General features: G+C 45.5%; 1 protein-coding gene across 1 annotated transcript in view; it reads left to right on the top strand.

Annotated features, from left to right (window-relative positions):
- The window catches only part of CDX2 (caudal type homeobox 2), a 188,920-nt gene that overhangs the window by 113,467 nt on the left and 47,719 nt on the right, over positions 1-27,734 (top strand). The window contains exon 3 of the mRNA XM_085621637.1: positions 13,075-13,126. Coding sequence (XP_085477763.1) covers positions 13,075-13,126 — 52 coding nt within the window. The remainder of the gene's footprint in view (positions 1-13,074; positions 13,127-27,734) is intronic.

The following is a 27,734-nucleotide window of genomic DNA, read 5'->3' as shown; positions in this document are numbered from 1 at the left end:
ACTATTACATACCTCCCCTCCGCGTCCGCAAGTGACTGTGTGATCGTGAGTGGAACACCTGCCCTCTCCTAGATTAGTGCACCTCGTGCAAATGCTGAGTACCCTGTGGCAAATAGCTGGCCACGCCAGCGACGGTGTAAGTGTTGTATCTCTGATTTTGCCACGTGGGTCTCTTGCAGCAAGGCAATTTGTATATGGTGTCGCTTGAGGTACGAGTAGATCTGATACCTACGCGACGGCGAATGCATACCCCTCACATTCCATGTACCTATCTTAAAGAAAGACATAATCCCCCCAATGCATCAAGCAAACCTGTGTCTGTAGCAGCCCCACAGCCATATACATTGAATACAACTGAGCATCATACGTCTTGTCTAGCCCTCTGGCTCGCAGCCCATGGCTTTGCATAAAACCACTCGTAACAGATGATGTCTCAACATAAAATTCCAATAAAAACATAATCATTTATAATACCAAAAGGGCGAGAATGCAACCAGCAATCGTCCAAACCTCCAACTGGAGATAACAGTCAGATCAATCCGGGGAGGTGCACTGCGGACTACTCTACGTTAGTATACAATCAACGTGTCTAGCATCCCAGGGGCTCCCGATTCACAGGCAAAATGCAATATGGATGTGACAAACTACGTACGATGACTCAGGAGCATACACCAAGGGGGGTCATGTGCCTAGATGCCCATAGGGTAGTGTCAATATATACCTGGGTCCCGCTACCCCCCTCCCGAAGCACATCAGTAATCCCAGCAATGAATGAACAGTGTAGGGTCATAACGACTCACGTCTCAAATGTCTATCTTTCCAACAGCAGTTCGTCTCCACATATGTACCCCAATACCTCGATCCGTAGTCCCGACAAAGACAGGAACCTGCAGCATTCATGCGATCAAGTCTGCCGTCTGTGGGGTGACATCTGGTTGTTCGGTCGAGTCTTGTGAGTTCTGCAGGCCATATATCCGTTCATTGTCACTGGACAAGTCTCGTTGGATGCCTCCTTGGTCCTTGGTGACCCGCTGATCTCTGCCACCTCTTACAAGGCGTTGCTCTGCCCGCTTAGGATCAATTCCGAGTGTGGGCCCATCGGTGGCGTGGGTGGTGTCCCCAGTCTCATAGACCTGCGCTCCCTACGCTGGCGGCGGAAAGGGTCTTTCAGCTTAGGCAGTGGTGCAGTTACAGCTTTATCTCGGGCCCCGCATTAGTGAATGTATCCAGCCAGCCTTCTGCCTCTTCCGGTGTATTGGAAAGGTGCGTTTTATCGTTGGCTACCCCCCGCAGTCACGCAGGGAACAACAGGGAATATTTCAAGTCATTTTGCCTCAGACGCCTCTTCACCACCATGAACGAAGATCTCTGGCGCTGTACCTGGATGGTGTAGTCTGGAAAGAACATTACTTTGTGGTTGTCTATGTGTACATCCTGGAGCTTCCTGGTCTCCTGCAAAATGGTATCTCGATCCCGTTAGTTAAGAATCCAAAGAAGTAGAGGCCGTAGGTTCGATCCCGTAGGGGGGTTCTCGCCGGGACCCTGTGGGCACGCTCTATGACAAAGTTTGGTGAGAGGGACCCCTCTGGCAGTAGATCTCTGCGCCAGGTCTCCATGTGTAAGGCAGGGTCTTTTCCTTCCCATTTTTCCGGCACACCCACTATGTGGACATTGTTGCGTCGCGCCCTCCCTTCGGCATCCTCCGCTCTATCCTCCAGGAACTCCACACGGTTCAGTAAGTCTTGCACTTGTTTATCCGACTGTGTCACCTGTGGTTTGATGTCAGCGAGCGTAGATTCCAAAGCGGTGGTGCGGTCTGCTAGTTTCCGGTGATCTGCGTGCAGATGTGTAAGATCGATAGCCACCTTATCTATTTTGGATTCCAGGAAGGTGCGGGTTTGATTGATGGTTTCCTCCAGGCGTTCCATTGAGGCAAGTACCGCATCTAGCTTGCTTGCGGTCTGATCCGCCGACCCCTGCTTCACCATTTTGTCCGATTTGGACTTGGACGGCGTTGGTATGGCTGGCGTTCCACCCGTTCCGGTCCGTGCTCGAGTACCGACATCGGGTGCAGATTTTGTTCGCCTCTACTGTTCTCGCACCCAGGGAGAGCCCTACGCAGTGTCACCAGGATGTGTGCGCCACTATGTTCCCTTCTTCTGCGCCAGCAGGCCCCAGTCAGCAGATACTCGACAGTTCTCGGTCCAGGCAGTGAGGTCCCGCTGTCCGCTCTCCTGAACTCCCCCCACTCCTCAGTCAGTAACCACAGCACACAGTCACCTAGATCCTGGTAGGTGTGGGTGCAGCAATTCGCTGTTCTGCCGACAGTCAAGGTGGGTCAGGATCGGTGGCAGATTGAACAAGTTGCAACCACTAACTCATTCACCGGGAGACCACCCAGGCAGAGCATGCGGGATGCGACAGGTGCGGTATGGCCGTGTGGTATCGTGCTCACTTCAGCTGCGCAGTGGCCGTTAGGAGGATGGCAGGAAGCTCGCCGCCGCTTCAGGCGACGGTAGTCCAGGCCCCAAGCCTGCGCCTCAGCTCCTGCGCGGCAACGACCCCGTAGGGGTAGCAGCCTCATGGTGTCTCCACCGTCAACACAGTGGGCTAAGAGAGCTCCAGGGTAGTGGCGTGTAATTCCCTGGGAGGCAGTAAGCTGTACAGACCCTCATAGTAAGCCAAAAAATTTCCCGGGGGCCTCAGTCGCAATACGTCTCTCACCGTCAATGATGCGCAGGGATTTCAAGAAGCAGCAGCCCGCCACAGCTCACGGCCTGCCAGCGGGGAGCACAACCACTGCGACCCCGCCCCGGCGGCGGCAACGGCAAAGCCGATCCAGGCAGCGGCCACTCTCAGCCCTTCAACAGGAGGAGGGGTGGGGCACTCCCCCCGGTTGTGCCGCACGAACAGCAGCAGCCCGACCGGGCCAAACAGGATCCGCAGACCTCACGCCCCTGCAGCCACCGCAGTCGTCGGGCGCCTAGCCGGGCAGAGGCAAGGTCCGGGATCCCGCAGATAGTGCCGCCGGGGCTCCAGCCACTCCCCGCACTCCACCGATAGTGTAGGTCCGGGCAGCAGGGGGGCGAGCGTCCACAATGTTACATCGGGGGCCGGGGGTTGCTCATATCTACTCCGCAGCCAGTGTGACGGCCATCCTGGAAGTCCAGTCCCCGCCGCCTCTCACAGCCCCACTCCCGCGGCAAGGCGAGCAGCAAGTAGTATCGGCCCGCACCCGCAAAGGCAGGAGGGCAGCACGGCCGGGTCCCCCGCTGCAGCACACCACGCAGCAGCAGGCATCAGGACAGGAGCCGTAGTCAGAGTCAGTTGCCGGCTGTTCTTGGCAACTGCGCCATTCCTCGCGGCCTTGTGGGTGGAACCAGACCCCGGGCTTGCGTAGTTTAAGCCGTCCTCACCGGGGCCATGCAGCAAGCGGCCTCACCAGTCAGATGGTGCACAGTGGGGCTTGGGCGAGTCCAAATCGATGTCGCTGCACCAAGAAGACACCCCGCGTACGCTCCGCTGTAGTGGTGTCTTCATGTACAGCTATGTCCGGAGTTGTCAGCCTTTTCAGGGGAGCCTCCTTCAGAGCTCTACTCGAACACATCTGCCTCCATTGCAGCTGTAGCCACGCCCCACGTCTGAAATGACTACTTAAGCTAGATTCTGCCTTTTGAATGAGGACAAAGGAGCATTTGCGGCCTACATGAAAACGTACTGAATCGTTATTACGTTATGATTAATATAAAACACACATTAATATGAATAATTCCGTTTTCTTAGTTCACTCATTATTCTTTTCTTCAGAAGATACATGTCAATATTAGGTACTACTAAAAAAAAATTTACGTTTATAGTTTCAAAACAGATTAATATACGTGTCACATTTGTTATTCACGTTTGTATCACACATTGCTAAAGTAAAACTGCGAATCTTCATATTGTCAAACATCTTTAAACTAAACATTTTAATCATTTTCAAGTGTTTCATTATGTAAGCATTAGTTTCATTTGTCACATTTAGTAATCATCAGAAGCACATTTTCTAGGTTAACTATTTTTGAATTCTTAAATGCGTGACTACATTGCATAAGCAAATAACTTTTTCTCTTTCTTTTTTTACGTCTTTTACATTTTCACTTTTTCAAAACACTTCTGCATGCTTTTACGATGCAGTAGAAAATCTCATGTTTTTCATCTTCAACTATTTTGCACATTTTTATAAAAAATTATAGTTGTAAATGTCATTTAATGGTGAGAATTAATGGAGGCAACCGTCACTAAACGTTTATGATCAATCAAACGTTATCTGCCCAAGCAGTACTGGTCTGTTGAAATGCCATGTGAGTGGGTCCAGGTCCATAGGACAACATCTCTTTTATATTGTTTGATACACTGAGAAGATTATCCTAGCAAAATTTGCATTGGGTGCAAAGTAAAGTTAAACATAATATAAATTAATTAAGTACTGCATCAAATGAACAGGCATTGACAAAATGTATAGCTTTGTTTTCTGCATAGTGAACGTTAGTTATTAGAACACTGAATGAACAGCCACAGTGTCAGGTACTCTCAAGCACAAGCAACAATCGAAGTTCAAGCATCAGCAGTAAAACATTCCCTCACACATACGAGTGGTGTTCATGGAGGAGATACTGCTCTGAACACTAAAAGTAGCCCGGTATTTACGGTATACCTTGGTCTGGAAACACTGGACCTGGTTTTCTCAGTTTAAAATCCATACCTGAGGAAACTGTGGAGGATTCCAGCCAGGGGCTGCAGGCCATAGAGGCGCAGCCTGACCCCCATCTTTCACCACGGCAACAAGGAGGGGAGCGGATATTCCTCCCCTAGCATGCCCTGTTGTGCCCTTCTTGTCACCTCTTTTCCACCACATTCCCCGGAACACGACGGAGGCAGGAGGGTTGCAAAAGAATGCAATGTGTGATATTATTCAATGTACTTTTGACATTCAAATTGATCCTATAAACATTCCAATTCAAGTTTTCTTGAGGAGGCAGAATGTTACATCAAACAGCTAATGGGATGAAAAGAGGGAGAAGAGAGGGAAATACTCTTCTGAGTGTAGCCAAAGCCAACTCTATGCACCTTTTTAGGTCTCGCCTAGTCAGCTCTTGCGCTGTCTCTTTGAGACATGCTGTATTCAGGTATGGACTTTAAGTTCTGCCCATTTTTCACCCATCTTTTCAATTGGCTCCTGTTACTGTGCTTTGTAAATGGTGGCTTTTGATTTGTCAATAGGTTTAGTAGCCGCTCCTTAGTACCGCCTTTTCTCCAGTTGTAACCTCCCATGAGGACAGTCCCTTTTCCATGTGTTGTTACTCTACATGTTTTAATTTCAGCCTGTGAGCCCTATTTTGTTAAAGCTTTTTCACCTGCCTGCTGTTAAAGGCAGGACAAGCTCTCCCCCCAATGTCTTTCTATTTTTTTAGTGCGGTATGCCTCAGTTGCAATAATGGTGGTCGCACCTTTCTTTTCTTATTTGTGGCTCGCCGAACTCGGCTGCATGCCTTTTTTCTATTTCTTTACTTTTTGTACAATCGCAGCATGCCCGCTTTAGCTTTAAGCATCTTAAGCAAAAGCGTGGGTGCTGCGATTGCTTCAGAAGTTAATAAATAGAAGAAAATGCAGCTGTATGCCTTTTTTTCCTATTTATTTACTTTTGAAGCAATCTCGGCACCCGTGCTTTAGATTAAGATGTTTAAACCTAATGCAGGGCAAGCCATGATTGCGTCAGACGTTAATAAATAGAAAAAAATACAGCTGCACGCCTTTTTTTCTCTATTTTTTTACATTTGTTACAATCGCGGCACCCGTGCTTTAGCTTTAAACATTTTAAGCTAAAGAGCGGGTGCTGCCATTGCTTCAAAAGAAAAATAAATAGGAAAAAAACACTGAAGATTCTTTTTTTTCCCACCGAATCTAATGTTCAAACCTGATGGTAACATTTAGCAAAAACTGAACCCTTCCAGTCTAATCAATACCAGCAGCCCCTGGTTAAAATTGCATGATCTGTTCACGTTCTGACAACCCACATATCCAAGAACTTGAGGGCTGAAAACGTTAACGATTCTTAATCGCCCGGTGCTTTTCTGTAAATCTCCTTAAAATTGGTATAAAAAAATCAAATTGTATTAATAAATGTTACAAATGTAATAAATATCACACAAAATTGCTGAAAATATATAACGAATTTCACCTGGATCAGACAAATCTGTGACTAAATGGTCGGTTTCGTATTTGGTTGCGTCTGTTTGCTTCCTGCCCTGGCTTCACTGCGTGACTAAAATTAGGTGATTCTCTGAAACCGTGTTTTATCTTAATATCCTTTGAGTTCCTTATCTGAGTGCTTAGAAGCAGACTGAACTCAAGTAATATGTTCCATGTCAAAGAAACAAGCATTTGCAATGCAATCAGTCTCACATTACTGAAAGTTTGAGGTATTGGTATTGTTACAAATAACGCAACGGCAATAGCTCAAACTTTCAGTAATGCAATACCTACTGCATTGCAAATGCTTGTTACTATTCAGTATCAATAAGTCTTACAGACAACTGCGATGTCACACTAGACCTAAAATGTGGTGTGCTATTCTTGGAGGTCTCCTGTAGAGTATTCTGTCCAGTTCTGGAAGCTGAGCTACACCTTGTCTTTCCAGATATTTAAGCCAACATTGCTATGTGATGACCAGTTAAAATGGCTTCTTCCGGAGTGCTAGAGGACAACTTTGCCATATTGTCCTCAGTTTTGGAAACCTCATCTGGATTATTGTGCTCAGTTCTGGAGACCACATCAAGACATCTGAAATGTTGTGTTCAATTACAATGAACCTCATTTGGACCTCATTTGACATACTGTGTTCAGGTCCAGAAAAAACATCTTGAGTAATGTTTTCAGTGCTGGGGGCTGCCTACGGTATGTTGTGTCCAGTCCTTGAGGTCACCTCTGAATATTGTGCCCCATTCTGGACATCACATCTGTATTGTTACATTTAGTTCTTCAAACCACAGCAGCAAGTTGGGTCTATTTCTGGAGGCCTCATCTGGAGAGTTGTGTCTTTCTTTTAATATAGTCCATATGCTGGCCAGATAATGAGGTTTGTACAGGTGAATGGCTTTCTATATCAGGCAGCCATTTTAGAAATGTACCCTATCTTCTAGGGTAGCTTGAGAAGCTCTTGAGGATCGGTGATGTGTGGTCATATTTTTACATGCCCAAGATTAATTAAGCTGTGGAATGAAAGACCACCCTGATAGGAGAGTGGGGTTCTTGTTAGGAGGGCATTTCCATATTCAAGACAAGATGTTAGTAGGGTTGGTGCTGCTGTTATTAGATGATTTTTAGATATTGCTTTATTTACTTTAGTGAATATAAGTACATATTTCAGATTGAGCCAGTATATTTCTATGTGTTGTAGTATTAGAGTATTGTCCAGGGTAAAGGCCCATTGATTTTATAATATATGAAATATAATACAGCAGGGAGTAGCCTTCTACCTTTAGTTCCTTGATTAGACTAGTATAGATTCTGTATTTGGATCTGGGAGAGATGAGGAGGAATTCAGTTATATTTACATTCAACATCAAAAAGTTATAAGGCATCCAGATTTGCAGTTTTTCACAGGCATATCTTCAGGTATAGCTGTGTGACATCCCTGCATTGTTGAACATTGTCTCCTGTGTCTGATACTTAAGTCCTCAGAGGCTCTAAATGTAAGTTAAAAAATGGTGGGGAAAGTTTGACCCACGAGGGTCTCCACATGCATTGAACACCAAATTAGATGCATGATAGCCGGTGTTCACAATTTGGCCGGGGTGTGATAAAAACGAGGAGAGCCTGCAACTTGATTTCACGAGCCCATTCAATGTTGTATGGTATCAACATTTTCTGTTGATATACAGTGAGGAATACTGTAAAATTGACGCAATATAGTGAGTAGGAATGTCTCTCCTTGTTTTAGAACATGGTGGATATCATCAAGCACTGAGAGTGATCCTGTTTCTGTGCTGAAGCCTACTTGTAAACTGTACCAATTGTTTTCTAGCAGAAGTCTGCCTGGCTGGATACATATTTCTCAGTTGTAATAAAATACCAGGGCAAGTGGTGACTGGCCTGTAATTGGATAGAATGTTCGTACAGCATAGATGATTTGAACTGTTTTTGTGATGATTTGCGAACGTTCCCTGCATCAGTGAATTAAACTTCACAAGTTGCAATGCTGGTTCTGGTAGATTGAAATTTGTTTTGGTCTTTATTGTAGCTGGCTGGCCAAAGTGGTCTACTTTTATGTGGCGATCACCCATTGTAACTAATGGAAAAGTATTTGATATTTTTTGGGTTTTTGGAATGTAGTTAACTGGTGTGAGAAGTTGGCCTGGCATATGCTGTCCTCTAGTTATAGGGGACACCTTGCACCAGTCCAATTCGACTCTTATGGTGATAGGTTAAAGACAACCTTTAAAGAAAGCTATCCTAGTGGTAGCTGTGGAGAGCAGCCTTCAGGCTAAGTCTTGAAGGAGTGTTAAGCTTATTGTTTTACCATAGATAACCTCTTGAATAACCAAATGAAAGAGTAGTCCACACAGGTATATATATAAAATATATGTATTTATTCTAAGAATAATCCCACTAGTCTCTTTATGAGGCTAGAGGTAAAGATACAATTCAAACAAGCATTGATAGTTACAATGAATAGCACTGGAATCATAGGTCCCCAGGGGGGACCAAACCATATATCAGAAAAGTGGTATAAGAACCACGACAATTCTACAGACAATGCCTAGGGCATTTAGGGCCGCTGGCCCCTTGTGAAACCACCCAAGGTAGTGAGGAAGGGGACCCACGGGAGACGCGTGCAGTGGCTAAAGCTACTGTCTGGATCTCTATTAAAGCCAATGGAGAATGTCGCGGTTGAATTTTACAAGATTAAAAACACTTCTAGCAGGAGTTCAAGTTGAATACTTTAGAGTTAAGCTTTTGAAGGGCCCACACCCACGAGAGTACCGAGGTACCACTGTTACCTGCCCCAGGGAAGCCGGGTGCATAGGTCGTTTTCGATGTCGGGTCGCGGGCTGATTTTCAATGGCAAAACGTGAAGAACTGCTGCTAGCGTCGTCGATGTCGTGAAGAATGAAAATGTAGATCTTGAAGGGAAGGACCTGAAAGCAGAGGGGACAGAGTCTGGGTCACGGCACAGTGACCAGGGGGCTCAGGAGAAGGAGCCCTTCAATGTCGGGTGCTTCCAGGTAGAAGAGGTGTAGCTTGGATCGTCAGCCACGGGGTCCAGGAGGTGTCAAGGAAGACCAGCTTCTGGAGGGCAACTGTCCCATACAGGATGAGGGTTGCTGCAGTATTAGTGTCCGGATTGGATCCACTAAGCCTTGGCAACTGCAACCCACGCAAGAAACACAAAACTGCTACTGGTGCAGACCCACGAGGTCTGAGCAAGATCTCCAGCAAGGAGACTGAAGAACAGGATTAACGCAACCAGAGGAACTCTTGGAATTGAAGATTGACCTCTGCTAGGGCCCACCAGTTGAGAGACAAGGGACTGCGGGAGGCAGCTATTTGGCGTGCATAAAGATGCACCCATGGGTCGCCGGTGCAGGCTAGGGCGTCGATCTTTGGCACAGATGATGCTGAGAGGTTGGCTCAATAATGGGCCAAGGCACAACTTCCCCACTTGTCGGGGTCGGGTGCTGTGCAAGAGGTGGCCGGTGTCCTGGGGTATTAGGGATCTTGGCACCCACAGGGTCCACGGTGCTGAGCTTTGCTGTGCACACTCACTGGCCTCTGGGATGCTTGGAAACCCACCTCAAGGTAGGAAAGAGTCATCGATGTCCGTAGGAGCAGCGAGGTTCCAACTGGGTCACTTGCACTGTTTCAGGTGCCTGCCAAGCAGTGGGGTAACTCCTTTACCCCAAGGGAGATTTCTTCTTTCAGCTGTGCGGCAGCAAGTCGAAGTTCAAGTCTGTGAAGTTCAAGAATAATCTGAGGCTCTGGGGACCCTGTATTCACCTTTATCCAAAGATTAGGGGAGTGTCCAGATCAGAGCCCACCAATGAGAGTTCAGGCGGGAAAGGGTGGCTACACCCTCTCCCCTTTGTGTGGTTTCCCGCCTGGGCAGGGGACAGGATGCCCCTGAACCGGTTTGAGGCGGTGTATGCAGAAGTAGGCACTGGAGAAGCCTACGTGCAAGTCTGAAAGACATCCTATGGTGCACCCACCCAGTTCCAATCCACATAGTCTGTCTGGGGAGGTGGGAGCACCTCCCTGCAACAAGATCCCTATTGTCCAGCTGCCATGGCTGGAGTTCTGCCCAGCAACAGGCAGCCAGAGTCGTGTGGGTGGTGGGTAGCATCAGTTTTGTACTACGAGTGCACTTTTAAATTGGTGTCTAAATTCTGCCGCTTTTCCCATATCGCCCCTCTAGCAGGGGGGAATCATGCCCTCACTCACATGGCTGGATTGGGGGTATGATTCCTACATGTTTGACACCAAACACGATATGGTTCTGTGTAGCCATTCTCAAGTTATCACGCTATCGCGATTACTTATAATGCGGTTAAGAGTATATGGTATGGCTACACTAAAAACAACCCAGCAATAGTTTTACGAAGGTTGCAGAGGGGCCCTACTCAGGTAGGGGTTCCCCCTCACACATATCTCAGCACCCTGCCTTGTAGGATTAGCAAGGCCTGCCTTAGGGGTGACCTATGAGGATATATGTGTTGTATTAAGTGGGATACAGGATACCTATATCCCTGTAAGGGGTGCAAGCACCACCTTACCCAGACTACAGTAGTGGTCTGGTGGTGTCATTTTGTATGGCTGTCCCAGGGGTGGCACAATAAGTGCTGCCGCCCCTGGTAGGCCTCTGAGAGACCCATGCCCTGGGTACCTAGGGTACCATCTACAAGGGGCTGACAGGGTGTCCTCAATATCCAATTGGTATGTACCTAGGGTACTCACATCAGTTTTAGGGAGGAAGCAGATAGGCTGGGGTCCTGGATAGCAGGATCCCAGCCAGACTAGTCAAAAACCATCCAAATACTAGGAAAAAAGTTGGGGGCAACCATATAGTCAGATTCCACCTTCCTACAACTGGTGACAACTATTTAAATTATTTTGTCTCTCTTGGTTGGGATTTTCTAGGTGAAAGATGTAAGGAAGTAATTGCATTTTTGAAGACATAGCATTAAATATGTTATTCAGGGATGGTGATGTTCTTGTGGGTCAATTCGAACAGCAATCAAGCGGGGCTCTGGGAAATGGTGGTGTGCTTTTGGGTGTAATTTGCTTTAGATATTTGGATTGAAAGGTTGTAATTCTTCCTTGCAGCTTTTAGTATGGATTTGCATGGGGGAGGATGTTTGTGCTGATCCATTCATTATCTAGATTTCAGAGGGAACGTGTTAATATGAGAAGTGAGCAGTTGAACAGAGGTTGACCGAATTTGGTTGTGGGGTGGTTTAATTTAAGAGAAGCTGCCATGTTGACAAAGTCCTCAATAGCTTCGTGGAAGCTGGTAAATAAACTGTGCATGTTGCTAACTGGGTCTAGCTTGCTCATTTTTTAGATGAGTTCCCTCTCTTTTGAATTCAGTGACATTTCTCAAACAAGGGGTCTAGATCTGCTCCTTGCTTTCATGGACTGCATCCTTGACTGCAGGGTAGCAGAAAGGAATAGCATAATTGCTGGACCAATCAATCTTGATCAGAGGTAGATATGAGTTAGCTGTGAGTGTTGTTATGAATAAAGCCACAATTTCGCCCCATGAATGTTTTGGAGAGGACGGGCTTTGTGAGAGGTTGTGAAGCTGGAGTAAGCAGTTGAAGTCTCGGTAATGCTTTTACGATGCATTGCCTCAGTCAATGTTGAGATATCCTAGGTGCTTCAAAGTTGAAGAGGAGGCAAGTTCCTGCTTTGCCTTTAAGCAAAATAAGAACATCCTCTTCCCCAACTCAAGACCCTCTTCCACACTGCTCTCTGCTTGTTAAAGGCATTCTATGATACCAAAACATAACACTTTGGGCAACAACCTGTGACCATAATTGGTGACATTTCCAAGGAAGGGTTGCTCTTAACAAAACCTGTAACAATTATATGCACAATTCATCACTCAAAAGAGCTACAAAACCAACAGTGCCAGTGGCATCACTAAACACATGAATTTCAGTTTTAGCCACTGGTACCGCAGGCTATATGACTGTGAAATCACTCAAATAATTGCCTATAGTGCACCTCTTGCCTAGCTTTAGCCGAAAAGTGGGTTTTATGGTCCTTAGCTCTTATTCACCACCATCTGAAGTTCATACAAGGCAGAAGATACCTGGAGTTGTGAAAATAACTTGCCTTGTCATCTAGGGTAAGGGAGTGGCAAGAAAATGAATGAATCTATGTTTAACCACTATGTGAGGTGCATAATCATGAACTTTGCCAAAGTATGCTCATAACCAGCGGCATAGGAATGATGCATCAAGGAAGGACCAAATGATGCGGCAGGGTTTGCTGAATTACGTAGAAAGAAAAGACAAATTATCCACCATAATGCGGCATATTTTGTGATAGTATTGCCTCATTATTATGTCATTTTTATTCAAGTCAAGACTATCGGGTAAAGGTTTAACTCATTAGTACTAGTACTGACACCCACTGTCAAGGGGCAATGCCCTTCCTCTATTGAACCGCACAGGAGCAGAACGGCGTTAGTTCCAATGCCCTTTTCAGAACCTTCCCTGCTAGGCCTATCAGCATTCAATCGCAGGTAAGTTCTAAGATGGGAAAGGGGTTGGGGACAGAGAAGAGACTGCTTCCAGCACTCGGCCTGTTCTGCAAGATCTTCTTTTCTTCTTACTTCTTGCAGACCTGTACACAATTCAACTTTAGCATATACTCAACACTTACTTGTGACCAACTTCTCTTTTTATTTTAGATAACTTAGCTTACCAGGGAAACTTGGGAAGCTTGCTACTCTTTTTACTTCTCGTGTTATTTGTCTGGTTGAGATGAGAAGTTTTTTCTTAGCTTGTTAATTTTCCTTTTCTATTTCAGGAACGTCCTGCCGCAGATTCTGGCTTGTGGCTATTATGCAAGAAAGATTGTGGTAAGTGTTTGCTTATTATTCTTTCCTTTGAATTGGTTATATTTATTCTGCCCTTTATCTACTTTACTCACTGTGCATGACGCTCTTTTTATCTTATCAGTTTAATTCTTATTAGGCTGCTTTAATTCTTCTTCTCTTCTGAATTTGTAATAGAGTTCTTCACAAGTTTTTGTATAGTTAAGTGCGCTGTGGAATGTTGAAGCGCACTTCACCTGACCTTCATTATTTCAATAGACTAGACTGCTAAACAGCAATATGCTGTAGCAGTGTTGGAATTATGGCAGCCAAGTTAGAATTTCTGCGGGTGCCAGCTTGCGCTCCAGCTAAGGGGATAAACTGTCTTCAGTTTAGTCTGTGAGGGGGAAGTAGTCGCCAGAGTGAGATGGGAAGGAGGAAACCTACTGTGAACCCTGACACCCACTTACTGCAAATAGCAACAGAAACATGACCAGTCAACCTTTGCAAAGGGCCTTCCACTATGTAGCAAAACGTTTTGCTGTAATTTTAGTAACTTTTGATCTGTTTAAGACACAAACAATTCTGTTGTTAAAACCTGTAGATTACGCAGCAGAAGATGGATTGAATGGAAAATGTGGCTAATCCATAGTTATGTAGGAAATACCGCAGCCGCAAAATCGCATAGTTCCTGTGGCCATGCCCATAACTCTCACAGTCTAGTTCAATTTAATTTATTTTGAAAAGTCCGTAAAATTTGCATGTAATCATATTACAACTCTACACAGTGAGATGATAATCTGATATGTAGACAGATATTAAAGTTATACTTTTGATACAGTGCTTACATTATTTCTAAGAAAAACATCAAAACGAATCCAGTTCTTGAATTAACATAAAAGATCACAATATACTGCACTGTCATATAATGACTGCATTTCGGTGTCATATGTAATTGGATGTGTTGAGCGCCCATATTTGAACAGTCTTCACACAATCTTAAGGCCTAATTTATTCTCCATAACATGTTCCTTAACACCAATGGTGTTAGACAATCATTTCTCAGCTTCATTTAATAGGAACCATAATATAAAAAACATGTTTCCTTTACCATGTCCACCCATCATACATTGGCATAATCTGTCTTAGTCTTCAAGCCATTTATGGATGAAGCTCCAGAGAGGAGAAGGTAAACTCTAAATTTCTATTTGGGGCCCGATTATAACATATATGGAAGTTCTAAATTGGCATTCCTGAACCCAGAAGTAGTAATACTGCATTTAGCTGTAAGTGGCACAGATCAATACATGGGCATGCACGGGTGGGACCAGAATGCAACTGAATCCTCAACAACTGAAAATCCCATGGAATCACTGCGGAAAGTGAAAAGCAGTTTTAATATTAACCTCTGCTAACAGTGCCCAAACTTCAAGCTTTCTCAATGTCCGATCTACTGGAGCAGTTTAGTGCACTAAATAGTTGCTGAGGTCAATGGTGTTATCCACTGTAAACTGTTAGATCAGCCTATACTGTCAAGTTCTTTTCTTTGGGTTGATTTCTAAAGGTAGCAAATAAAATTGGGAAAAGTAGGACATTTGAATTGACTTCTATAGCACCGAGTGTGAATAATAATTGGTCTTCTTCTTGACAATCCAAGGATTATAGAACAATGTAGAGATGTTCCTAGATACCAAATGCCATACTGTTCCAAAAAGTTTTTTTGTAAAATATTTATTTCGACAGCAAACAGAAGAACAACAAACAAAGCATATGCTAAACAATATATAAACTCTCGATGTCTTGTTTTTTCCCACAATTCCTACCCCCACCTTACACATCCCACCCCCCTCCCTCAGGTCCTAAGGAGGTACACTTATGCACATATACTACAAATATTATATACCAGAAGAAAGGAAAAAGAAATTTGATTTACTTAAAAATAAAAAAGAAGAAAAAGACAAAGAAAGGAAAAAGATAAATGAGAGTACATTCTGTATCCCCTACCCTTGAAGGATTTCAAAATAATTAAGCTATTCTAACGTCGAAGGGACCAAGTCCTCGTTAAGCCATCTAAATACTGGCGCCCATATAGCAGTCCCTTTCTTTTTTGCTCTGAATCCCCTGCGCTTATATACTGCACTCTCCCACCGGTATATGGCTAATAGCTTCCCCAGCCAAACATGTATTGAAGGCAGTAGCGGTCCGTGGAGGGAGTTCGGTGGGGCAGTGAGGCGGGGTGGGGGAGGGGCAGGGTGGGGAAATGTAAAAAACAGAATATGGATGAACGGAGGTAAGTACACATTTGAATAAATAAAACAAATTTCGTTGCGCGCGCTGCATCGCATTTTGTGATGCAGCGCGCGTAAAGGAATTCGTTTTATTTATTTAAATGTGTACTTACCTCCGTTCATCCATATTCCGGTGTTTACATTTCCCCTCCCCCGCCCCGCCTCACTGCCCCACTGAACTCCCTCCAGGGACCGCTACTGATTGAAGGGGGATCTTTGTCAAGAAAGACACTACCCAAACATAGCCTGTACACCGTCATAGCTGTAAATAGCAAAGTCTGATTTGGTTCTGCCATTTCCTGCTTGCTTACCCCGAAGACTATCACTTGAGGTGTAATATCTACCTCGAATCCCAGCACATTTCTCAGATAATTACCCATCTCAATTACCAAGGGATCGAGTTTAGGACAGGTGGCGAACATGTGCACGCTATCAGCAGCTCATAATCCACAGCGGAAGCAGTGTATACCTGACGTCCCGCCCCATTCTATAAATCTGTGCTGGTGTAATATATAAATTAAACCATGTTTTAAAACACTGCACTTGAAGATTGGCCGAGATAAATGCTGTCTGGCTTAACAAAAGGGAATCCTCACATTCCTTGATATATGCTTGAAGCGTCTCCTGCCAGCGGATTATATGTTTATTTGTATTGTCACCAATTTCTTTATTAAGTAATTTACATATTGTAGATAAGGTTGGGAAAGCCACCAGCAACATTTCCAGTAGGGGAATTTTACTACAGTTAGCTACCTTCTTGGTTAAAAAATCCCTTAATTGTAGGTATTTAAAAAAATTATTGTTCCCTAGCCCAAATTTGTCCTTAATAGTATCAAATAAACATACATCCTTATCTTCCATTAGATCCCCGATGTATCTGACACCCCTATCCACCCATATTTTCATATAACCATCGTGAAATATTACTGGGAGCAAATCATTATTATCTAAAGGGGAATATCTATGAATTCTACCAATATTCAATTTTTTTCGGACTGCAGTACACACCCTAAATGCTCCAATCAGTACCTTAAATTTGACTCTCTTAAAGTGAGCAAAATCAATATGTCGCATGAGACAGCCGCGGGCCTCTGTCCCAAATATTAACTCATATATGGAGACATTGGCTGTTTCTCTCATTGTCCCACTGTGTCTTCCCAATAAATCAGACATCTGCTGTAGTGCCGCAGCCCAATAATATAATTGGCAATTTGGAACTGACCAGCCTCCGGGATCTCTAGATAAAGTCATATATTTTAAAGCTCTTCGAGGACGTTGCCCAGCCCACAAAAATCTAGTAATCATTTGATTCATCGTCAAAAACCATGATTTGTTAATCTCCACAGGAATAGCTCTAAAAAAGTATAAAACTTTAGGTAAAAACAACATTTTTATTACATTACACCTACCTAATAGTGTGAGGTGAAGATTATTCATCCTATTAAACTCTACTTTAGATTTCTGTATCAGAGGCTCCAGATTAATATTGACAATTTCATCTATATTAGCACTAATTTTAACCCCTAGATACCTAGCGTTTCCCACTACTCCAAAAAGTTTGAATCCTAAAGTCATCTTTTAAATCATAAAGCAATACTTTAGCTGAAAACATTTTAGAATAAAGACAGATAGTCCAATGGTAAAATGCAAACTGGGAAGGGGGCACTTTCGAACTAATCTGCAGATGTTCCGTGCAGGCTCAAAAAATCGCCAACACCTAAATGAACATCTTCAGTTCTGGGAGCCTTGCAATTTGATTGATTGATTATTATTTTAAGATTTGGATCTCCAAAGAGGTCAACAAACATATGTCAAAACAAAAACCTTATTACCTTTCAATACAAATATGAAAACCTTTTTAAAAATCTAAAACAATGTAAACAGATCATTTTATTTTTGTGTAAAAATAACAGTTGATGTAGATTTTCAACAGACCGGGCATTAAGTCTTATAAAAAGAAGCTTTGAAAATTGATGTGTAAAATGTAATGCAGGACATACAAACATTACATGATTGAGATCTTGTACACCATTGTTACATAATTCACAAATCTTTTCTTTGACAGACATATTTTGTCAAGCACCTGTTACACTTTTTAATGTAGCATATTCATTCTCAATAGCAGAATCAAATGACATATTATATGATCAAGGTTCCATATTAAATATGGATGTGTTTTTTTCATAAAGTAGATGGAAATAATTCGATAATTTTTTCTTTTTAGAACAGAAATGAGTATCTAGCCCAACGTTAATGGTACATAAAAACTGATTTAACCGCAACATATACATAGCTTCAAAATCATCTTGCCAGATCCTAAATAACTTTAGTGAATAAATACAATTTCTATTAAAAAACTCTATGTTCTTTTTTTTGTTTAAATATTTTTAAGAACATTAGCTTGCATAAGGCATTATTTTGCTATTAAATTGGCAATGACCCCAAAGTAATACTGCAGCTCAAGCCAGAACAAAAGTACTATTCAACCCAAGCTCAAGCCTAATAGGCTGAGTGGCAGCAAGGGTATTCAGACTGAACATTTTGCATAGTATTTGTCCCTCAAATACATCCATAAATGACATTTGTCAGCTTCTATGATTTCTGTGGCATATTACAGAGTCAGGGAGACTTTCAAACAATATACCAGCACTAAATTGCAAAAATGTTTCTGTCATAAAGCATTATAGAATGCTCTTAACCCGCTGCCATGGGATATCTCTTGACTAGCTGTATATACTCATTTTCGATATTACAAGAGAAAATGTCCCTAAATAGGGATGGGTTGTTATACCTTCCAGCTTTTCTTTACCGAGACTCCATTTAAATGTTATTTCCTTCCGAAATTGTTTGCCCCTTCACTTTGACTTTCTCATTGCATTTAAACTCAGAGTGGGCCATGAGGCTACAAAACAACAGGCATGTTTGAACTTGGACAGAAGTGGACTTCCTGCTGTGAGACAAACATGCCCTCTGTCTTTCGCACCATGATCGGCATATATGAAGTGAATGATGTGGCTGAGAGTGTCTCTCACTGACCTCAGTTGACTTTCTGTCTTCCTAATCAAGCAAAGCATCAATCCCAAACTCTCTATGAAGCTTAATGATACTACCAAATTGTATGGCCCCCAACTTAGATATCTTCTCTAATCGTATCGCGAGACTGAACACAAAATCCAAGAACCGGTTTGTCAAATGCTCAACTCAACACTGTATATCTTATTCTAAACACATGAGTGTTCCCTTTCTTGCCAGCTTTGTTCATGGCTTTTTCTTAATAAAAGGCAGGTTATCAACAAAAGAACCCTTCCAAGTACCTCTTTTATGTTAGGCAACAAACACCAGGCAGCCTAACTCAACATTGACCGACAGAACGGACAGCATTGTAAAAGTCCAGTAGGCTGGGCAATTCTCAACTCGCTTACAGTTCCCTGGCTCTACAGAAGCAGATCCTCTAGAACCTTCTTTGTCATAATGAATTTTTTGTGTCATTGCTCAGCTGGTGATTCTGAAAATGTTGGATTCCATCATATGCTAGTGGTAGTCTTCTGTGGGACACATAGGAGTGTTGCTACGACAGCTATTTTGTCTGACTATGCTGACCATCCACTTAGGGAGGGAAGTGACCAATGCTGTCCCCAGATTATAGATAAATGGGACAGAGGACATAGCCAGTTGATTGAGGGCTATTGCTAGTCCAGATCAGAAGATGGAGAAATCAGAGGTCTACATCCACATGGAAATTGTGCTGCTCTGCCCTGATGCCAGAGAGAGCCATCTCACCATATCCAACCACTTGGTACTGTTGAGACGGGGTTATTATGATGGATGGATCTCTTAAGGACTTATATATGTAGGGCTTTTCTGAGGTGGAAAACTCAGTTCAGCCTCACTGGGGAAGGAGCGGGTGCATGTGGGTGTGGTAAATGAATGCCGAGCCAGAAGAGGTGAGTTTGAAGGCTTTATTTTAGAGAAACGACAGAACGCATGATCGTTGACATCCAACAGCTGTAGATCCCTGGCACAGCTGAATGTTGCTGGGAAATCCATAGTTGACATTCCGCCATGGAGCGTGGAACACACATTGAATAGAAACATGTTTGTCTCCGAGGAGGCTGCATGTGCCTGCCTAGAGAAGGCTGCAGGCCCCTGCCTCGCGGGGAGCGAGGCAAACAATATATTACAGTGGGCCCCTCTTAGATCAAAACTGGATATTGTACATTAGAGTGATTCCCTTCTTGGGCAAATTAGATACAAAAAGGTATATTGATATGATAGTGGGTGAATTTCAAGAGTCATTAGGTTTTTTGTCATAGACACTATGACAGTCTATCTATGTCATCCAACTGTTCTGCTCCACAACCTTAATTGAACATAAACTAAGGTTCCCATAGGTAAATATTTCGTGTTTATGACGATATGCCAAGCCTTCCCCAAAGTTAGTTTTTCTTTGGCCCCTTAAATTTTTTTGAGCACTGTTTCAACATATACATGGATCACAGTCAATATTTTGAGGCCCCGAAAGGTTTTGCAATCACTGTTCCAAAATGGCAGCAATTTAGTGATTATATTCATTTATGTAGTAATCAAATCAATAGCAAGTTATAAGGATAGTACAATCAGTAACAAAAGGGAGAAGCTGACTCCGGAGGAGGAAGTAGTCGATGCAGGTTTGTGTACCATACAAGAGAGGAAAGTGTATTCCCTACCCGAAGAATGTAGGAGACGCCATGCATCTATAAGGGCGTAGTCCAATGCAAGATCATACAGGACTGCTCTATCCACTTCTGTGCGGACATCTGGTCGTCCTGTCCGATCCAAAAGTCAGTCGGTGGCTAAATTCCAGTCGCTGCCCTGTAGTAAATGGGTGCTGCCAAAGGCTAGGTGTCTATGGGAGAGATCAGCTAGAAAGTGAGTCCTAGTAGCACTGGGTGCATAGATGGAGCCCAGGATCAGTGTCTGGTCTGGAAAACGCAATTTAGTAAAAACCCATCAGACCTTGTTCTCGGTCCAAAGACTGGAACACCTCACAAGGGAGATTCTGTTGAATGAGGAGACAACCTACATTTCTTGGAACAGATGGGCAGGAGGGACATCTGTCGTTCGGGTACGACTACTAATAATGACGCCCACCCAATCACCTTTAAGCTTCAGGGGTTCAGTGAGGTTCAGGTGAGTTTCTTGGAGGAGGTCAATGTTCATTCGCTTTGAGTGGAAATAATGGAGGACTTTCTTTCATTTGATGAAGTGGGAAAGGCTATTGGCATTCAGAGAGGCAACAGTGAGTCACAGCGGCATCCGTTCATAAAAGTATGGAAGGGGCAGAGGAGTAGAGAGCTCAGATTTCTGCTATGAATGAGATATGGGCAGGGCCCTCTGCAGTAATGCGAACGTGATGTGATGCGAACTGAGAAGGAAAGGGAAGAAGAAACTCTGTTTTGTGTCTGGAACCTAAACCTGCTACGCTTCCCTGGGCCCACTGTAAGTGTATTAGGAGCAGTAGAGGGGTTGGAGGTGCCCTACGCGAGGAAAGACGGAACACAACTGGGGAGCAGGGAACTAGACAGCAGGTAGTAGCAAACACTCACAGTGACTATGAAGCAAAGGCATGGTATCGACTCTCAGGAGTACAGCAGTTGGGGAGCTCCTTGATGAGGCAGGGGGCTGGGAGATCCCAGGGGGCATAAAGAGGTCCGTCATCCTCGGGAGAGGGGATCAGCAGCATGGTTGTCCCAGGCTCAGGGCTTAGGAAAGATGCAGCAACACCAAAGTCGCTACATGGGGTAGAGGTACATCAAGGAGAAAGTTGGGGGGGAATTCACCTGATGGGTAGGAGAAATCAAATTCAGTCAAGTGGAAGGTGAACCCTGAAAGACCTGTGTCATTATCTTCTGGAGTGGTGAATGGGACTCATCTCACTCCCAACCTCTGCTGAGGGCCTCAACCAACTGGTGGAGGTCATGGCGGTCCGACTCCCTGGGCCATGAGCCCTGGAGATGCTGTTGTTTCTGACCTGAGCGGCTGAGACCTGCCACACTCTGAGCATTGTGCGTCCATCGTGGTATCCTGGGAGGCTCTCGTGTACATAGAGTAGTCATCGAAGTCGAGGTGATGCTTCCGCTCTCATAGATTAGTTGTTCTGGCACTTGCTGTGCTGATGAAGGAAAGCTCATGCATGCTGGTGGCGTAAAAGGCAAGCAACAAATTGGGCGGAGGGGTGTTTTTCCTGTGTTGTTGCACAGGAGAAGACTCTATGTGCCCTTTGAAACTCCAAGGGTTCATATAAGTGGACATCGAGCAACTTGGGTATGAAATCTGTCAGAAAGGCCAGCATATGGTCCCCCTCCATCTCCTTTGGGACCCCAAAGATATGGATATTGTCCCTTCGGGGCCTACCTTCCAGGTCTGTAACTTTGTTGAGGAGAAAATAAATGTCCTTGCCCCAATCTGGTCTACCCATGCATCCAAGGACTTTAAACGACCATGAAAGGCAGTCACCTCTGTTCGAAGTGACTTTACCTCCATGGCAAGGTCCGTCATTTTGTCATTCATAGTGGAGAGGGTGAATCTAATATCAGAGATCTATTTCATCAAGGCATCCATATTCTTTGAGGAAAGTGGGTGTTGCTCTGATGGTGAATCGCAGGCGGCATGGGACTTAGAGTGCCCTACTGCCTCCGAGAATAGTAGCCAGCGGGCCGCCGAATTAGGTTACAGCATGGAGGGGTGGCAGAAGTGCTTAAGAAACCCACACCACAGCTGGATGAGGGGGTAAGCGTCAGGCTGGTGGCAGGCGCCAGGTTTCCCTGCAGGAAAATCTAGGGTCGTGAACTCGGAAACCAGAGTGGCAGCCAGATGTCCGTCATCTACTATGTGGGCCTTCTGTACAATAGCACATGGGGCAGCCCCTCATGTGTACACTGCATCTGCAGATGGCCTTAGTTTGCACGAAACTCTAGCAGGGGGGCCAGAAGAAGGCAAACATGAGTCCAAAGAGCCTCCAAGACGGTACTTTAGCAGGAGTCCCAGCTGGTATTCATGGAGAAAGGGACTATAGGCAGCAGGGAGCCACCCTTGATGCTGGGTGTGTGGGTGGCATGCAATGCAGGGCATGAACATTTACCACCTAACACCTCGGGTGAGGGCTGCCAGCCAGTTCTCCACGAAGGTCGCAATGAGCGCAAACCAGCTCCACGAAGGCTGATAAGGCCTATTGGTCACCAGTCAGAGAAAAGATTTGCAGGTGCTACCGCAGGAGGAAAGGAGGGGCCAGGAGTGGTCAATGCGGCAAGAGGGCCAAGGAGGTAGTTAAAGCTGCAATGAGGGTGCAGGCCCAGCCACACCTATTCCGGGTGCGGTCACAAGAAAGTGTATGCAGCCTCCAACAAGGCTGAGTGGGTCCCCAGTCATCTCTGCAGGAGGTGCAGCCCTGTAGGTATGCAGGTGATGAAGCAGGGCCCCTTTCGGTCACTGTGTCAGGCAGCAGCCAATGAACTGCTGGGCTGTGCTAGTCAAATCTGCAGTGTCTTGAAAGAGCTAAGTAGGATGCAGCCCCATAGCCAACAGGAGTGAAAGAGGCAGCTGGTGCAGCCATCAGGAGTACAGTCAGATCTAGGCAACGCAGCCAGTAGGGAATAAGGTGGCTGCCGCAATCATCAGGAACGGCAGGCTGGTTGAGGTGTCACTGTCACAATAGCATTGTTAAGCTGTAGCCCCTGCCTGCTGACTGATGGGGTTTGCTATCAGCCCCAGTGGTTCTGATGCTCCCCCGGGGCATCTCCAGCAGGGCATGGCCTCTCCCAAAAGGTCAGGAGCCAGAAAGCCCCCGGATTATCTATGCTGGGGGCTCGGGAACCAGTGTCAGGTGGGAGATCTAGCAGGGTACGACCATCTTGGTCGGTAACAAGCTCTCCCTACTTCCACCCATATCTTATTTTGGGTTAAAGGGAAGAGAGGCAACTGACAGTTATCCTAGCCCAATCACATCATTACCGGCGCCCAATTATCTCCTCCCCTCTCTAGGCAAGGTTCTAGAAGCTCTTGTGAATAAATAACTTTCCTCCTGTTTAGATGAACATCATCTACTGGACCACACGCAGTCTGGCTTTAGAGCTTTTCATAGCATAGAAACTGCACTGGTGGCTGTAGTCGATTACATCAGACTATCACTAGATTGCAGCATGCAGGCTATGCCGTTGGCGGTGCGTCCATTAGGGCGCTGGGGCGTTGCCCCACAAGCCGATTCGGGAAAAAGGGGGTGGTGATGGACAGAGTTTCTGAATGATGCAGAATACTCTTACCAAGTCAAGAGATCATGGTTTTAATCCATCACCGTTTTTTAGCTCACTGCACCATCCCAGCTCAGAACCAGGCTACATGCAAATTAGTCTATACCTGTCCCAGTGCATGATGGGAACAGGGCAAACCAAAGTACCAAGCCAATTCTTATACTGGGAAGGAAACAAGCTTCCGGGGACCGGTTTCTGACATCACAGCCTTCGTCGGCCCGGCTTGCCTGAATCCTGATGGTGCAATGAGCAAGGGACTCATGTCTGAGCATACCCTCCCACACTGAGTGTGGATAAAATCGATTTGGGAAAAAGGGGGTGGTGATGGACAGAGTTTCTGAATGATGCAGAATACTCTTACCAAGTCAAGAGATCATGGTTTTAATCCATCACCGTTTTTTAGCTCACTGCACCATCCCAGCTCAGAACCAGGCTACATGCAAATTAGTCTATACCTGTCCCAGTGCATGATGGGAACAGGGCAAACCAAAGTACCAAGCCAATTCTTATACTGGGAAGGAAACAAGCTTCCGGGGACCGGTTTCTGGCATCACAGCCTTCGTCGGCCCGGCTTGCCTGAATCCTGATGGTGCAATGAGCAAGGGACTCACGTCTGAGCATACCCTCCCACAATTTGCATGTAGCCAGGTTCTGAGCTGGGATGGTGCAGTGAGCTAAAAAACGGTGATGGATTAAAACCATGATCTCTTGACTTGGTAAGAGTATTCTGCATCATTCAGAAACTCTGTCCATCACCACCCCCTTTTTCCCAAATCGATTTCATCCACACTCAGTGTGGGAGGGTATGCTCAGACGTGAGTCCCTTGCTCATTGCACCATCAGGATTCAGGCAAGCCGGGCCGACGAAGGCTGTGATGCCAGAAACCAGTCCCTGGAAGCTTGTTTCCTTCCCAGTATAAGAATTGGCTTGGTATTTTGGTTTGCCCTGTTCCCATCATGCACTGGGACAGGTACAGACTAATTTGCATGTAGCCAGGTTCTGAGCTGGGATGGTGCAGTGAGCTAAAAAACGGTGATGGATTAAAACCATGATCTCTTGACTTGGTAAGAGTATTCTGCATCATTCAGAAACTCTGTCCATCACCACCCCCTTTTTCCCAAATCGATTTCATCCACACTCAGTGTGGGAGGGTATGCTCAGACGTGAGTCCCTTGCTCATTGCACCATCAGGATTCAGGCAAGCCGGGCCGACGAAGGCTGTGATGCCAGAAACCGGTCCCCGGAAGCTTGTTTCCTTCCCAGTATAAGAATTGGCTTGGTATTTTGGTTTGCCCTGTTCCCATCATGCACTGGGACAGGTACAGACAAATTTGCATGTAGCCAGGTTCTGAGCTGGGATGGTGCAGTGAGCTAAAAAACGGTGATGGATTAAAACCATGATCTCTTGACTTGGTAAGAGTATTCTGCATCATTCAGAAACTCTGTCCATCACCACCCCCTTTTTCCCAAATCGATTTCATCCACACTCAGTGTGGGAGGGTATGCTCAGACGTGAGTCCCTTGCTCATTGCACCATCAGGATTCAGGCAAGCCGGGCCGATGAAGGCTGTGATGCCAGAAACCGGTCCCCGGAAGCTTGTTTCCTTCCCAGTATAAGAATTGGCTTGGTATTTTGGTTTGCCCTGTTCCCATCATGCACTGGGACAGGTACAGACTAATTTGCATGTAGCCAGGTTCTGAGCTGGGATGGTGCAGTGAGCTAAAAAACGGTGATGGATTAAAACCATGATCTCTTGACTTGGTAAGAGTATTCTGCATCATTCAGAAACTCTGTCCATCACCACCCCCTTTTTCCCAAATCGTTTTCATCCACACTCAGTGTGGGAGGGTATGCTCAGACGTGAGTCCCTTGCTCATTGCACCATCAGGATTCAGGCAAGCCGGGCCGACGAAGGCTGTGATGCCAGAAACCGGTCCCTGGAAGCTTGTTTCCTTCCCAGTATAAGAATTGGCTTGGTATTTTGGTTTGCCCTGTTCCCATCATGCACTGGGACAGGTACAGACTAATTTGCATGTAGCCAGGTTCTGAGCTGGGATGGTGCAGTGAGCTAAAAAACGGTGATGGATTAAAACCATGATCTCTTGACTTGGTAAGAGTATTCTGCATCATTCAGAAACTCTGTCCATCACCACCCCCTTTTTCCCAAATCGATTTCATCCACACTCAGTGTGGGAGGGTATGCTCAGACGTGAGTCCCTTGCTCATTGCACCATCAGGATTCAGGCAAGCCGGGCCGACGAAGGCTGTGATGCCAGAAACCGGTCCCCGGAAGCTTGTTTCCTTCCCAGTATAAGAATTGGCTTGGTATTTTGGTTTGCCCTGTTCCCATCATGCACTGGGACAGGTACAGACTAATTTGCATGTAGCCAGGTTCTGAGCTGGGATGGTGCAGTGAGCTAAAAAACGGTGATGGATTAAAACCATGATCTCTTGACTTGGTAAGAGTATTCTGCATCATTCAGAAACTCTGTCCATCACCACCCCCTTTTTCCCAAATCGATTTCATCCACACTCAGTGTGGGAGGGTATGCTCAGACGTGAGTCCCTTGCTCATTGCACCATCAGGATTCAGGCAAGCCGGGCCGATGAAGGCTGTGATGCCAGAAACCGGTCGCCGGAAGCTTGTTTCCTTCCCAGTATAAGAATTGGCTTGGTATTTTGGTTTGCTCTGTTCCCATCATGCACTGGGACAGGTACAGACTAATTTGCATGTAGCCAGGTTCTGAGCTGGGATGGTGCAGTGAGCTAAAAAACGGTGATGGATTAAAACCATGATCTCTTGACTTGGTAAGAGTATTCTGCATCATTCAGAAACTCTGTCCATCACCACCCCCTTTTTCCCAAATCGTTTTCATCCACACTCAGTGTGGGAGGGTATGCTCAGACGTGAGTCCCTTGCTCATTGCACCATCAGGATTCAGGCAAGCCGGGCCGACGAAGGCTGTGATGCCAGAAACCGGTCCCCGGAAGCTTGTTTCCTTCCCAGTATAAGAATTGGCTTGGTATTTTGGTTTGCCCTGTTCCCATCATGCACTGGGACAGGTACAGACTAATTTGCATGTAGCCAGGTTCTGAGCTGGGATGGTGCAGTGAGCTAAAAAACGGTGATGGATTAAAACCATGATCTCTTGACTTGGTAAGAGTATTCTGCATCATTCAGAAACTCTGTCCATCACCACCCCCTTTTTCCCAAATCGTTGCCCCACAAGCCGCCAGTGCCCGCAGCTCCCTCGGCGTCTCTGAACTTAAGTAAGCTCTCAGTTTACTCAAGTTCAGAGAGGCCGAGGGAGAACTGACAATCATGTCAGTCAGCATGACGTCGGACCGCACACCCCCTTCAGAGTCTGAAGGGGTGGGCGGTTCGGCGTCATGTTGACTGACAGGCATTGTCAGACATGGAGCAGGCAGCAGCACTAGTGCGCATGACTTGTGGAGGTCGGCAAATTTTTCCGCCGTGCCCAGTCATGCGTACTAGTGTCTGCTCAGACTGGCGCATGCCCATTAGGAGAGCAAGGGTTGAGCAAAGGCTCAAACCTCGGTCTCCTAATGGGCTGGCGGGTGGAGAGTAACCGTGCCCTAAGTCCATCGAGGCTGAGAGGGGTTGCCACTTGCCAGCAGTGATGCAGCTGTTCCTGAGTGTAGGCGCCAACGAATGGACCCGAGGCGGCGCGGACCTGGTCAGGTAAAGGTAAGATTTTTACTTTTATTAAAAACTGCCCCACCGCGCAACCTTCCCCCCCCCGCGTGACACACGACTGTCAGTAATTGAACTTTTTTTTCACTCCCACCCAATGGTGGAATATTATTAAGCCCCATCAATTTTAATTGAAAAAAAAAACTGTGATTGATGCTAATTACTAGGCTATAATTGCCCCCATTTAGCTGTTACTGCAAACAGGAACCGGGTTTAATAAACTGATATTATTAATGGGAACTTTCCCCTTCCCGGGCCGACGTAGGCTGAGAAACGCTCCTTTCTGCAAAATCTCCCGAACAAAAAAGCAATCTCATTCGTGACTTTAGTAAATTCTGTTTACGGCCACCGCCGGATTTATCT

The sequence above is a fragment of the Triturus cristatus genome, chromosome 8, assembly GCF_964204655.1.
Source record: "Triturus cristatus chromosome 8, aTriCri1.1, whole genome shotgun sequence".
In the NCBI taxonomy this organism is placed as follows: Eukaryota; Metazoa; Chordata; class Amphibia; order Caudata; family Salamandridae; genus Triturus; species Triturus cristatus.
The sequence above is the reverse complement of the archived record's forward strand: the minus strand, read 5'-3'. Positions and strand labels throughout refer to the sequence as shown.